The sequence below is a fragment of the Anomaloglossus baeobatrachus genome, chromosome 3 (genome assembly GCF_048569485.1).
Source record: "Anomaloglossus baeobatrachus isolate aAnoBae1 chromosome 3, aAnoBae1.hap1, whole genome shotgun sequence".
NCBI classification, from domain to species: Eukaryota; Metazoa; Chordata; class Amphibia; order Anura; family Aromobatidae; genus Anomaloglossus; species Anomaloglossus baeobatrachus.
Genome location: NC_134355.1, coordinates 328,019,631 through 328,035,379, shown reverse-complemented (window position 1 = coordinate 328,035,379; position 15,749 = coordinate 328,019,631). Strand labels below are relative to the sequence as shown.

General features: G+C 41.1%; 1 protein-coding gene across 4 annotated transcripts in view; it reads left to right on the top strand.

Moving 5' to 3' along the window:
- Positions 1-15,749, top strand: part of CEP57L1 (centrosomal protein 57 like 1) — a 67,524-nt gene that overhangs the window by 31,328 nt on the left and 20,447 nt on the right. For 2 of the 4 annotated variants that reach the window (XM_075338356.1, XM_075338357.1), the window contains exons 2-9: positions 2,502-2,682; positions 3,322-3,498; positions 5,931-6,052; positions 8,032-8,130; positions 10,040-10,117; positions 10,420-10,512; positions 13,018-13,101; positions 13,967-14,202. In XM_075338356.1, coding sequence (XP_075194471.1) covers positions 2,508-2,682; positions 3,322-3,498; positions 5,931-6,052; positions 8,032-8,130; positions 10,040-10,117; positions 10,420-10,512; positions 13,018-13,101; positions 13,967-14,202 — 1,064 coding nt within the window. In that variant the 5' untranslated portion in view covers positions 2,502-2,507. Of the gene's footprint in view, positions 1-2,501; positions 2,683-3,321; positions 3,499-5,930; positions 6,053-8,031; positions 8,131-10,039; positions 10,118-10,419; positions 10,513-13,017; positions 13,102-13,966; positions 14,203-15,749 lie in introns of those variants that run through there. The other 2 variants (XM_075338358.1, XM_075338359.1) reach the window with 2 other exon arrangements.

Sequence of the window (15,749 nt, the reverse complement as noted above, 5' to 3'; positions counted from 1 at the left end):
TAATTCCTGTCTAACCATCCCTGTATACACTAGCATAGATAAAGAGATCTTTAGACAATGTGTTTCTAAAGATCTTTTATCTTATGCTAATGAGCACGGGGACTAGTCCCAAGGGCGTTATATCCCCCGACTAGCCGCCCTCTTAGCATTTTAGTATGCCCACAGGGGTGTACTAACCAGGGCTGTGGAGTCGGTAAGCCAAACCAGCGACTGACTCTTCAATTTCCCTTGCACCGACTTCGACATATATTGCTTATATTTAAGTGAAAAATAAATTGTAGTACAATCTGAACATCAGACATTTAATCATTTTTATGATACAATAATCAAAATATTTAGAACAAAATATATTTATTGGAATACAACTTTAGAACACAAACTGTAATAAATTGTAAATATGCAATACACTATGTAATATAGATTTTTTTATATATTTATATAATATATTCAAATTTATATATTTTTATTTATATATATATATATATATATATATTTATATATATATATATATATATATAAATTTGAATGTGTGTATGTATGTATGTATGTATGTATGTATGTATGTATATATATATATATATATATATATATATATATATATATGTGTGTATATGTGTGTATATATATATATATATATATATATTAATATATATATATAATATATATATATATATATATATAATATATAATATGTATATGTGTATATATATATATATATTAATATATATATATATATATATATATATATATATATATATATATATATATTAATATATATATATAATATATATATAATATATAATATGTATATGTGTGTGTGTATATGTGTATATATAACACTATGTAAGTGGCATGAAACACTTTTCAACATAATAACATTTGTGCAGTCTATGAATTTGTTGTAAGAAATAGAATTGCTTCCATCAGATCCTCCTTCGCAGATGACCACAAATTTGACCTAATAATTTTAAGACTAGAGAAGAACCTCTCTACACTAACTTGGGTTGGAGGCAAAGCCGTAACCACATGGGCGGCATCTCTAACAATTGACGGGTATAAAGGAATTGCCTCATGCACAGTCAGTTTTGATGAACGGTTGAATTTTTCTTTTTATTTGAGAGCAAGTGAAAAATGTTACTGAAATCTGGTCAATCTGCTTGCTTTAGGAGACTGAGTGAAATCTTTTTCCTTGCGGCAACGCTTTGCCTGCTCCATGTCATCCAAATACTTGTCAAAGTTAAACTCCATCTGATGAGGATGAAGATATGGCAGCAGTAGCACTGTCAGGCCCCAAGTCCTCTTGCGCCTGGCAGTCCTGTAGCCGCTCATCCTAACTGCTACCTCAGTCAGAGCTTCTTTTCCTTTAGTAAGCTGTTGATCGTCAAGCAGTATACGATGACTTGGGGCCATATAAATAGCTGCCAGAAGAATTTTATTTTCCAATAGCTGTGTCTCTCTGTTTCATTGAAGCAGAAATGCCATCTGCGATTAAACCTCCTCTTTGGAACATGCAAAATAGCAAGTTCTTCCACTCCCTTATGAAAATGCCAGTAGTTAAATCCTCAGCTTGTAATTTTTTAGTCACGGTAAATGGGTGATTAAGCAATTCCTTCAATTCAGCCACCTGTTTCCATTGACCTTCATTTAGGGTTACCTGAGGGTTTGCCATACATTTGAAAATATTATCTATGAGCTCAAAAACCTTTCAGGTAATGCGGTTTTTTAAAAAGCTGATCTGCTTTTGCAGCTGAAAAACGTATCCTCAAAAAACACAGCACAAACGCTGTGTGTGAATGCAGCCATTTATAGGACATTTCATAACTTTCCCAAGTTCCTATGAAAAAAATATTCAGCACATTCTGCATAGAACTACTGTACCCAATTTATTATCTATTTTCGGAGTCGGTCCATTTTATGCCAACCCCACCAAAATGAACTCCGACTCCACAGCCCTAGTACTAACATGCTATTCAATGCAATGTCACAAGCTGTACCATGTGTACCTGTGTTCACTGTGACTGCGCTTCTGAATGCCAGGCACTTCCATTCATGCGCAGTAAACATCTCTGAAGCCGGGATGCGTACACGCTGTTTAATACTGCTCATAACTGGAAGTGCCCGGCATTCAGAAGCGCGAAAACAGGTATGCTCGGCACCGCACATGACGCTGCATTGAATAGCATATTAGTACACCCCTGTGGGCGTGCTAACATGCTAAGAGGGCGGCTAGTCTGGGGAAATAACGCCCAGGGGACTAGTGCCGTCCATCATTAGCATACGGTGAAAGATCTTTAGAAATACTTTTTCTAAAGATCCCTTTATCTATGCTAGTGTATACAGGTATGGCTAGGGAGGGATTAACAATATGCACCCAGAACTGCTTGTGGCTCTGGGTGCATATTGCACCTGACAGGTTCCCTTAAGCTAATGGAAATAGAATTTTTACCTTTTTAGTATAATCCATTATTTCCATTTTAATGATTCATTTGCTTTATTTCTAGCCTAAAATGGATTCTCTGCTGAAGGACAGTTACCTAACCAGCTTTTGTTACCCTCCTAATTCTATTCCCATTTCGGATATTCTTGAGTCAAAGTCTTCATCTTCAAGAAAAGTGATCTCATCTGCTTTAAACCACCACAGTCCTCAGCCATATGATATTCTTGAGGCTCCAAATAGCGCAGGTAAAATGAGAAATCACAGTTTTACAGAAAAGGGGGATTTTCAGCTCGTATTATGCAAGAACATAAAGAGCCATTTGCTTAGTCGCCTCGACATCTATATGTACAAGGGGATATCTGAGCTTAATGTAGGTTCGGCATACTAAGGCTTGCCATACACATTAGGTATCTTATAAATACTTGTTCAGCTGATAACCATCTCTCCTGACTTTTCTCTCTCCCCATACACATATATACGCCTGGGTAGCTGAGCCTGCATGCGAAGAGGGGAAAATAAGCTTGTACCAGACACTTCTTGCGATGGCTTATTTACCCTGAAAACAAAAATATTGGGCATGTTGAAATCAAAAAGCCTGATACTTCACATCCCTAACATCTCTTGGGGGAGAGTCGTAAGGCCTCCATAGACATTCGATGATAGGCCAACATCACTGAAATTGGATGGTTCTACTGCCATTAATCTAACCTATGTATGACCAGCTTCCATTTCTCCATCTAACATACACACATAATATAACATTAATTATGATCTATTGCACATCGTTATATTCTTCTTGGGTTCTTTTGGATTTTTTTTTATTTATTTTAATTGTTCTGTTTTTATGATGAGACGTTGAACTATTTGACTTGTTAACGCCACAGCTCTTATGTCTGCACTGAAGACTCTTCAGGAGAAGATTTCCAGGCTAGAACTAGAAAAGTCTAAAGCCCATAACCACTTCCCAAGCTTACCCATGGAGACAGTGGAGCATAAGAAGGTTTGGTTTAGCAAAGAGAAGACTGACTCTGTCCAGCATGAAGCCGTAATGCATAAAAATGGTGAGTTCTGTGTTTAGTCTCAAGAAACCGGCCAATGACCAACCTGTATTAGTCAGTATGCCCTAATTTGTACAACGCTTGCGTGTAAAGATGAGCAGATCACTTTACACAGCCATGGTCCAGGTCAGTATTCTCTGGCCATTTGCACGAGCTGCGCAAATTTCCTGAGCTTCCTGGTTCACGGGTTGATTTGTTGGCTTAACATGACATCATCTGTGCCAGCCTGGCAAATCATATGCTGATTCCAAGATCCCGGAAGGGAGGACATTTTCTGATCATTAAAAAAACAAACTTAACAAGGAATCCGAGGTACCTGATACCCCTGGGCCGAAATGCCCATCTGATGCATGAGAAGACACCAAGTTTGTAAATTACACATCATGGGTATGGAGCACTTTTGTACACTTTGGACACAAGTTTCAGTATGCCATGTAGTATTCAGGTAGATATTCAGGATGGCTCGTCAACTCTTGTGAATGAGGTTCATCATATGGCATCTTGAAAGTTTGACATTTATTCCAGTGATACATCTACAGTTAGGTCCAGAAATATTTGGACAGTGACACAAGTTTTTGTTATTTTAGCTGTTTACAAAAACATGTTCAGAAATACAATTATATATATAATATGGGCTGAAAGTGCACACTCCCAGCTGCAATATGAGAGTTTTCACATCCAAATCGGAGAAAGGGTTTAGGAATCATAGCTCTGTAATGCATAGCCTCCTCTTTTTCAAGGGACCAAAAGTAATTGGACAAGGGACTCTAAGGGCTGCAATTAACTCTGAAGGCGTCTCCCTCGGTAACCTGTAATCAGTGAAGTAGTTAAAAGGTCTGGGGTTGATTACAGGTGTGTGGTTTTGCATTTGGAAGCTGTTGCTGTGACCAGACAACATGCGGTCTAAGGAACTCTCAATTGAGGTGAAGCAGAACATCCTGAGGCTGAAAAAAAAGAAAAAATCCATCAGAGAGATAGCAGACATGCTTGGAGTAGCAAACTCAACAGTCGGGTACATTCTGAGAAAAAAGGAATTGACTGGTGAGCTTGGGAACTCAAAAAGGCCTGGGCGTCCACGGATGACAACAGTGGTGGATGATCGCCGCATACTTTCTTTGGTGAAGAAGAACCCGTTCACAACATCAACTGAAGTCCAGAACACTCTCAGTGAAGTAGGTGTATCTGTCTCTAAGTCAACAGTAAAGAGAAGACTCCATGAAAGTAAATACAAAGGGTTCACATCTAGATACAAACCATTCATCAATTCCAAAAATAGACAGGCCAGAGTTAAATTTGCTGAAAAACACCTCATGAAGCCAGCTCAGTTCTGGAAAAGTATTCTATGGACAGATGAGCCAAAGATCAACCTGTACCAGAATGATGGGAAGAAAAAAGTTTGGAGAAGAAAGGGAACGGCACATGATCCAAGGCACACCACATCCTCTGTAAAACATGGTGGAGGCAACGTGATGGCATGGGCATGCATGGCTTTCAATGGCACTGGGTCACTTGTGTTTATTGATGACATAACAGCAGACAAGAGTAGCCGGATGAATTCTGAAGTGTACCGGTATATACTTTCAGCCCAGATTCAACCCAGGAGTTCATGAGTGCAAAAAAGTGGAACATTCTGCAATGGCCAAGTCAATCACCAGATCTTAACCCAATTGAGCATGCATTTCACTTGCTCAAATCCAGACTTAAGACGGAAAGACCCACAAACAAGCAAGACCTGAAGGCTGCGGCTGTAAAGGCCTGGCAAAGCATTAAGAAGGAGGAAACCCAGTGTTTGGTGATGTCCATGGGTTCCAGACTTAAGGCAGTGATTGCCTCCAAAGGATTCGCAACAAAATATTGAAAATAAAAAATTTTTTTTTGGGTTTGGTTTATTTGTCCAATTACTTTTGACCTCCTAAAATGTGGAGTGTTTGTAAAGAAATGTGTACAATTCCTACAATTTCTATCAGATATTTTTATTCAAACCTTCAAATTAAACGTTACAATCTGCACTTGAATTCTGTTGTAGAGGTTTCATTTCAAATCCAATGTGGTGGCATGCAGAGCCCAACTCGCAAAAATTGTGTCACTGTCCAAATATTTCTGGACCTAACTGTATGTTGTAAGGTAGGAATATAGCACTAGCGCTAGGGCTGCGTTCAGTTAGGCGTATTTCACAGTCCATATTTGCTTCTAGACTGCTATGGCCAGACTGACCCCTGGCCTCCCAACCCAAACTTAGATAGATCTCTCTCTCTCTATCTATCTATATCTCTTTCTAGATCTCTCTATCTCCTCATCCCGGGCTATGAGTGCCAGGGTTGCTTTTGCACATAAAGAAAACAGCAGTGAAAAAAACAATTCAGGCTGCTTGTTACCGTTCCCCTTACATTGATGCTTCCTAACTTATGTGTCATTGTTTCTTTTCACATGATTAGATGTAATAACCCAGCTAGAAGCAGCTGAAGAACGTTGCTTTCTTCTTGAGAAGCAGCTATGCTACATGAGAAAGATGGTTCTCCATGCTGAAGTGGATAAGAACACCATTATGGATCAGCAGGTACCTCTGCATGTAATATCAGTTATATATAATACATTATCCTCTGTGCCATTATATATAAGTTTCATAAGTGTGTATGTGTGTCTATATAATGTCTGTTTGTATTAGATTCTCTACATGGCCCCCAGGATGTCTCTTGTGCTAATATTTAATTCATTATTCATGCACTGTAAATATAATTGCAGTAATCAAGAAACTCTGACCTGTTCTGTGAAGATAGTTACTAATCTAGACATATTGGCCAACACAGATAGAAAAGGACCCTGTGTAAGAACAATATATGTGCCCTTTGCAGCCCCAGAGCTCATAAAAATTCAGAAGCGCCTCCTATGGAGGTAGAAATGGGCCCCCCAACCTCCTGGACCCCTGTACGGTTGCACCAATGATATGTCCACGCCTGCCTAGACATACCGTATTTTTCGGACTATAAGACGCACCGGACCATAAGACGCACCCTGGTTTTAAATAAAATTTAAATACAATTTTAAGCAAAAAATGTGGTCATGACACACTGTTATGGGGCGAGGATCTGCTGCTGACACTGTTATGGGGGTAATGTCCCCAAATTATTTACTAAGGTATCCCATCCTGGTAAGGATCCTCCTGTCTTGTATATGATCCCCATCCATGTATATATGTCCCTCATCCTGGTATAGCCCCCATCCTGATAAATACCCCCATCCTGCTCATACTATACCCCCATGCTGCTAAATAACCCTATCCAGCTCATAATATACCCCTATCCTGCTCATTATATACCCCCATCCTGCTTATAATATACCCCCATCCTGCTATATGCCCCCATCCTGCTCATAAAACACCCCTATCCTGCTCATAATATACCCCTATCCTGCTCATAATATACCCCTATCCTGCTCATAATATACCCCTATCCTGCTCATAATATACCCCTATCCTGCTCATAATATACCCCTATCCTGCTCATAATATACCCCTATCCTGCTCATAATTACCCCTATCCTGCTCATAATTACCCCTATCCTGCTCATAATTACCCCTATCCTGCTCATAATATACCCCCATCCTGCTATATGCCCCCATCCTGCTCATACTATACCCCCATCCTGCTCATAATATACCCCCATCCTGCTATATACCCCCATCCTGCTCATAATATACCCCCATCCTGCTATATGCCCCCATCCTGCTCATAATATATCCCCATCCTGGTATATGCCCTTATCCTGATAAATACCCTCAACCTGCTATATACCCCTTTCCTGCTATATGGCCTGTATCCTATGGCACAGAAAAAAATAAACGTTTATACTCCCCTTTCATCACTCCAGCAGCATCGATCATCTTCCTTTCTGTGTCAGCAGCAGCGCCGCTGACCTTTGTGGAATCGTTCCCTGCAGCATCGCGATGTCCACCTCTCTGCCCGCTGATGTGTGTGAAGCCATGTGCGCACAGCGATGACATCATCGCTGTGCTCACCGCCCTCTACATAGATCAGCGGGCAGGCAGACAGGAGGAGATTGCGATGCAGGGATCGGTGAGTATACCGTACTTATTTAATGCCCCCCCCCCCCGCGCTGATGATGATGCGCGGGGGGCAGTGAATATGGCCGCACATGATCACTCTAGGCTGTAGATGCTAGGGGTGATCATGAGGGCCGGCTGCTAATCATGTGCGCATCCGCCGCCCATCATACGCCCACCTTTCAGCGCCTGCTTCAGCGCCGAGAGATAATGGGCAGGAGGATGGGCGTACATATGAAGTGGGCCCACGTGGTCACGGCAGGCGCTGTTACCGCCTGCTCATGCCGCCGATGACCCGCTCCACTGCAGCACCCTCATTCCCCGCAGCCCTACATTCAGACTATAAGACGCACCCCCCACTTTCCCCCGACATTTGGGGGGGGGGGAAGTGCGTTTTATAATCCGAAAAATACGATATTGGTTCTGCAGAGATGAGAACAGTTAAAATTACATGGCCTGTCTCAATGTATCCATAGGCTTTTCTAAAGAAAGATAATATACAGGACAAGCTCGAAAAACTTGAGTTATTAGAAAAAGAATGTCTCCGACTTACGGCCACTCAGCAGATTGCAGAGGTAAGACACATCACGTGAAAAAATTGTAATTTTTTTTTTTGTTACAATGGTGTAATATTCTTGATTATATTTTAAAGGGAGTCTGTCACTAGCAGAGATGAGCGGATCAGGCAAAATTCGAGTTCCCTTGTTGTTATTTTTTTGGGGGAAAATTAATTTGTGGATAAGTTATTCTTCACAAATTTAATGTCCCTTATTCTCTGGTTTCTCTCCAGACACCAAAGCGTTAAAAATAATAAAAATTGTTATGCACCTCTCCAGCCCCTCTGATACTCACTGCCACCTGACTGCTCCTTAGCGTATCTTCTGATTCCATGTTGGAATCTTCGGTCCTTTCACCCAGGAGGGTTCTATTTGGGTGCCCGGGAGGTCAGTGGCATCATGACATGTGCCGTGACCTCCTGTGCAGAACCATCCCGGGCACCATAACACCTGGAAGTCCAGCATATAGTGCGAGGGCCGAAGAGTTCATCGCGAGTGCTGGGGGAATCAGAAAGAGCAGTGACTAGCATAGGGGATGGAGAGATAAGCAGTGGGCTGAGTATAACTATTTTAATTTTTTTTTTTACTTTTGATAGCCCATTATAGTTCATAAAAATAGTCAACGGCTGCCATTTTGCTAAATCCAGACAGAAACAAATTTAAACAAAATCAGCATTTTGGTAAATACTGATTTTGTAGAATTCAGTTTTACTCAAATTTATTTGCTCATCTCATGTCGCCAAACTTTTGCCAACTAATCTGAGAGCAACATAATGTAGAGAAAGAGACCCTGATTCTAGCGATGTTTCACTTACTGGGCTCCTAGCTGTAGATTTAGCAGCAGGAGATACACTAGAGGACTAATAAACCTGCTGCCATGTGGTCCTCCTTAAGCGGGCTTTACACGCTACAATTTCGCTACAGCGATCTCGCTGGGGTCACGGAATTTGTGACGCACATCCGGCCGCTGGAGCGATCTCGTGTGTGACTCCTAGGAGCGATTTTGGATTGTTGTAAAAACGTCCAAAATCGCTCCTCGTTGACATGGGGGTCCTCTCCCAATTATCGCTGCCGTCGCTGGGGCGAAGTTGATCCTCGTCCCTGTGGCAGCACACATCGCTATGTGTGACGTCGCAAGAACGAGGAACCTCTCCTTACCTGCCACACGCCAGCAATGTGGAAGGAAGAAGGTGGGCGGGATGTTCATCCTGCTCATCTCCGCCCCTCCACTTTGATTGGGCGGCCGCTTAGTGACGTTGCTGTGACGCTGCACGAACCGCCCCCTTAGAAAGGAGGCGGTTCGCCGGTCACAGCAGGTAAGTACGTGTGACGCTGCAGTAGCGATAATGTTCGCTACGGCAACGATCTTTACATATCGGCATTACGATAGGGGCGGGTGCTATCACTCTCGCCATCGCTAGCATCAGCTAGCGATGTCGCAGCGTGTAAAGCCACCCTTAGTCATGAGCTATGTATAACCCCACCACTGATTGGCTGCTTTCTGTGTACACTGTGCATGTGCAGAAAGCTGCCAATCAGTGGTGTGGGTGGAGTTGTACACCGCTTAGTATTCAAAGAATTTATAGATCTGCAGCAGATAAGTGATTTAATCAAAACTGCAGAAAACAGCCCAATAATTGATCCATTGCTTAAAATGGGGATCTCTTCCCCCCCCTACATCATGCTGCTCTCAGATGGGGTGGCAAAAGCCTGGTGACAGATTTCCTATAAATGTGAGCTGGGGATCAGGATGTGCCTTCAAATGTAAAATCTGGAAATATTTTTACACCTCTTATTTATATAGGTATCAAATTACTTTCAGTATACATTTAGTAATCATTTAAGAGGCTAAATAATTGTACTTTAGCAAAAGAAATGTGTTGCTTTTATGTAGAATTTGACGCCTTAAACTATTATATTTCTTCAGAGCAAAATTCATCAACTAGAGGAAAAATTACATGCGGAGGAACAACATCGAAAATTAATACAGGACAAAGTATTCCAGGTTAGTTTAATCAATAAGCTAATTTTCAGTAGCCATTCTTCATGCCCACAGTAAAATATGAGGGTCTCGTATTTCAGCACTGCATGCAAACTGGAAAATGTACTAATACTGGGGTTCTATGGCTGCATCAATCAAATAATTCTGGGTGCAGAGCTCAAGGCCACCTTTACTTAGGCAATCCATTTTAGCTTTTGTATTCTGGCCACAAAACTCAGACCCTCTACCGTTCAGCTAAACCAAACGTAGATGAATAGAGAATTCCAATAGATCAAATAATATTATAGCAATTATCTACCTAATAGATGGAAACTAACCCCGAAGTGAATCCAATACTTCCATCCGGATCTGCTGAAAACACTTCCCAAAAGAAGGTAAAGAAAAAGAAGCCTTTGCAGGTAAAAAATAAGGTTTACAACATAACCAGTTTTCTGGAAGTGTCCAAGGTGTCTTTACATGGTTGCACATGGAAATCAGTGACCGCTTCCCATGGTAGTGGCAGTAATGGGATCAACTGCGATTCTATGACCATAGCTGCAGTCCATGTTGCTCCTACCATTACTAGACACTATTTGCTCTTGCGTTTATTCTGTATTTGGGTGAACAACCGAGAATGTGTTTCTCCAGTGCAGAACATAAGTTTTTACATCCATGGAAAATCTATACTATATCTGTGGGCTGTCTGTCTTTCTCACACTCTTTAAAAGGCCTTAGGAGAGTCTTAGAGTCTCATTTCGAAATCGAAGAGAAATTGTAGCTTCTGCGATTTTTTTTTTTTTTTTTTTTTTTTTTTTTTTTTTTTTTTTTTTTTTTTTTTTTTTTTTTCTCCTGAGCACAGACAAGCAGTTTGAGATTTTCACGTGTATTGGCCAGTTGACTTTAATGGGTCAGTGTTCCTTGTGAGTGCGGTGTGCTCTACACTCGGACAGCACACACATGAACATCCTTCTGCTAAATAGGCCTTTAAGCTGAGCTTTGAGGGCACACTCCATTCGAAGAGCCATAAGTAGTATAATTATTATTATTATTATTATTTTACTGTGGCTGTGTTACAAGGTGGATATTTTTTGAGAAGCATCTAAAAAAAAACCAAAACCTAGGAGTTCTTAAATTTGTTTTTGTTTTCATGGCTTTCACCTTTTTAGTACAAGTGACATGTTAACTTCTGCACGTCAGTAGGATTACAGGAATGCCAAACTGTAGCTTTATCAAAGGTTTACTACTTTGGCACCACATAACCCTTAAACCGATGTGTGAAACCACCCTTAATGAAGTGTTTTGTATTGGAAAAAAAGATTATTTTTTTTTCGCAAAAGGAACACCCTTTCTCCATGGGACAAGATGCCACAGCAGCTTGGAAAACTGTCAGTATAAGCTATGTACAAAGCTTGGCTATTCGGATTCTGCGCCCAATTCCGCCCACTGGTTTTACCTCCTTCCCTGATTCTCACTTCAGGAAAGCTAGCGCTGTCAATGTTTGCAGAGAAAGCACAGACAAACCAGTGTGCAGAACAGTGCGCGAAACAATCTCATCCCTTTTATTTTTTTTTTATTTATTTATTTTTTTTTATTATTCATCCAGCTCAAAAGTATACAACAAATCAAATACAGAAAGGTACATTATGGATTCTTGGTGTATATTCCTGTGGATAACCTAAAGTACTATATATCACTCTGTGGGAAACTTGATGACCATTAGGGATCCAGTCAGTAAATACATAAGGGAGAAGAACTCTGAACTCGGAAGTATGCGATGATATAGTCAAATGTTAATGTGGTAATCCAATTACTAAATATTTATTTAACGTTTCGGTCCAAACTCCAGCACTTCATCAGAAAGGAACGGATGACCATGGGAGAAGCAGTTTCAGGGAGCAAAGCTTAGTGGTAAGACTATCGTAGTAGCACATTTGCACATGCGACTACAATTGCCTTACCACTGCTCTCTGATCCCTTGAACTCCTCGTCTCTCGGCAACTGTTCCTTTATGATGAAAGTCTACAATTTGGACCGAAACGATACATTTTTTGTAATTGGATTACCACATTAAAGTTAGCACTATTTCATTGCATACTTCTGAGTGCCAAGTTCTTCTCTGTTAGGCTAAAGACACTGTGAGTAAAACCGAACGAGTGGAATGCAATAAAAAATCGCATTCTACTCTGACCAATGTTACTCTCTGGGGCCGCTCCTATAAGGACTCTTCTACGATACTGAATAAACAGGCCTCTGGTGTATATGTGGGATGGATATTCCCAAAAGGTCTTTCAGTAATTCTAGAACCTCTCCCCAGAACAAACAGATGTTAGGGTATCTCCATGTCATGTGTCAAACGTCCGTGCCAGACATTCTGCACCAATGACTGTGGCATTGCCTATCCGGCGCTTAGCCAAGAATATATTGATAACCCTATTTAGCATGTTAGATTAAAGTTCAGTTTCTGCAGAATGCAGCCACAAATTGGAACACTGAAGGTGCATTTCTGGGGCGGCATGGGGAGGGTATATCCCCCTACAATGCAAAGTGATTGATTTCTAAAGTCTATTTAAGCGGACAGCTCCTTTTAAAACATAGTTTTGTAGTTGTATAGGAGTGCCTGTCATTTCTGCCATGTTTGTTTAAATAAATACTGGGGTTCCTAATTCAGAGATTGTCGGAGAACCATGTCCCATACGCAGTCTGGCACTCCAAGCACTAAAACAAGGTCAGACTAGGTCACATTGCATCTGGTAAGTGGTTCCAGCACAAAGCAGGGAAAAAATACTCCATAATTGTATGTATGTCTTATAAGGAAAAAAGTATTTATTTAAAAATAAGACTAATCTGAGACCAAACGGGTCCTTTTGTAATATAGGATGAATCTACTATTGTTATAAAATACATTTTTTTTTTTTTTTGTGTAGAAAAAAACGACTCCAAGTACAAGTAGTACTTTAGAACAGAAGATTTCTGTGAAGGCAGGAGATCTACCTTTTGTAGCCGGAAAGGTGAGTGTTTTATCAGTCTTATGAAGTTGATGTTGTGCTTTGTATTAAAGAGGACAACCACCAGGATTTTGCTATATGAGTAGAGGCAGTGCCATACTGGCACTAAGATGCTAAATCCATGCATACTTTTTGTTGAAAGATCAGATGCTTGGTTGCTGAAATATCTTTAATCAAAGTTACAGAAATGCACTGCACTTTGATTTATGTGTGCAGCACAGCTGGCCTTTGTGGGTCAGGTTCTCTTTATATTCATCCTCCTGCATCTTGTATGGCATGTCCCATTTTTTTTTTTTATTTTAATTTCACGCTGCGCCGCCATCGTTGCTATTGATGGCGCGTGCGCATTTCCACAGGAATGATGCCTTCATTAAAATGGCGCCAGAGTCTGTGCATGCACGTACTGCTATATACGGCGCCATTTTATTGAAGACACTGCAGAGAAGACATGAGCGGCATCGGCACACTTATTTTCTTTTTACATCTTGCACACACGCCCCTGCCGCTTTAGTGTATCAGAGTACGCGCATGCTCAGACTCTGGCGTCATTTTAGTGAAGACATTATTACTGTGGCAGTGCGATGGCACGATGTTTAAAGAAAAGGTGGCACGCTATAGAGGACACAGGAGGAGGAATTTTCAGCAAGGACCCGACCCACAAAGGCCTGCCCCGATACACACGTCCATCAAAAGTGCAGTCCATTTCTGTAACTTTAATTAAAGATATTTAATCAACCAAGCGTCCGATCTTTCAACAAAAGGCATTCTTGGATTTGGCATCTTACTGCCAATATTGCTCTGCCTTTGTTATATGGAAAAATCCTGGTTGGTTCCCGTTAAGCATCATCCAATTCTTTTTCTTGTAAAGTCTACCAGTACAAGCCATTCTCTCAGTGCAAATGTTCAGAGTGTTCTTCACATGATGAAGCATCGAAGTCAGAGCCCAGCTGTGGTCAAGCAGCGCTCAAAATCTGCAGGACACAAGCCATGTCCAAGGAGCCTAGCAGCCAGCAGAACTACAGCAACATACACTGCTCACTCTACAGGGGACAGCCTGACCGATCTACTGCTGGATCTTCAAGGCGAGCTAGAGAAAATGAGTTTGTGAGTACCTATTGGACTGTTAAATAAACGATAAATCTATTTTCTTGTAGGTAATTAATAATCTGGCAGCAGAAGGAGTGAAAAACCCAGTACTTGGAGTACTGGAGAACACCTATTCCTAGTCGACTAAATTGGAACTGTTCTGTAGTACCGGTAGCAGCCACCCCATGTTAAATGGAGCTGCAGTGCTCCAGTGTTAACATCTGGCTACCTCTGGAGCTTATATCTGCTGATTGGTGGGGGGCCAGGTGTCTGATCCTCTATTGATATTCATGATCTATCCTCAGGATAGGTCATCTATATCCGATGACCGGATAACACCTTAACTAACACTTTTTTTTCCACCCTTGTCTATTGATATTTAATCTTGTTTAGACCTTATTAATACTCCATGGCTCGTTGTCTGCAGCAATTATTAGAAAGATGTCCATCTAGCAGCATGTTGGACCTCCTTTAGCCTGCAGAACTGGAGTATTCAAGAAATAGTGTTACAGCCTGCCTGACTGCTTACAATCACAGACGCTATGTGCATGTCTACGAGGGGCGATCCAAAAGTAATGATGATCAATAATAAACACAATGAATATATTAAAAAAAACAATTATTTTTCTACATAGTCTCCTAACAAGTCTATACATTTAGTCCATCTCTTTTCTAAACTTAGAATTCCCTTTGAAAAAAATTCTTGATCTTGACCCTCAAAAAAATCCCCAACAGCGGTTATCACGTCGCTATTGTCGTCAAATTTCTTGCCCCGGAGGTATTCCTTGAGGTGAGGAAAGAGAAAGCAGTCACTGGGGGCTAGATCTGGCGAATAGAGGGGGTGTTCCACCAGTTCAAAGCCCGCTTCTTGAATGGTTGCCATGGCAACTGCAGCTTTGAGCCAGCGCGTTATCTTGGTGAAAAGCACTCCAGCCCGCAGTTTGCCGCGCCTTTTCTCCTTGATAGCCTCCCGCAATCTTCTTATTTGTTCTGCGTAGTAGGAGCCCGTAATAGTGGCTCCCTTCTCCAAATAGTCCACCATAATAATTCATTCAGCGTCCCAAAAAACGGATGCCATAACCTTCCCTGCTGAGCTTGACACTTTGAATTTCTTCGGCGTCGGTTCGTCGGCTTGTTTCCATGTCATCAATTGTTGTTTAGTTTCGGGATCAAAGTGGTGGATTCAGGTCTCGTCCATGGTCAAAAAACGTGACAAAAAATTCTCCTTGTCTGCTTGGAACCTTTCGAGATTTGCTATTGAAATGTCAACTCGTTTCTTCTTTTGCTCATCTGTTAACATTTTTGGCACCCAACGCTCGGAGACCTTTCTCATATGCAATTCTTTCTTTATCGTTCCTATGGGAGACCCAGACCATGGGTGTATAGCTACTGCCTCCGGAGGACACACAAAGTTACTACACTCAAAACGTGTAGCTCCTCCCTCCTAGCATATACACCCCCTGCTAGCCAGTCCTAGCCAGTTTCATGCTTTGTGTCAGGAGGATCACACACACACATGCATCCTTTTTTGATTTTTCATTTTTTCTAAAGATTTGGAAGAAAAG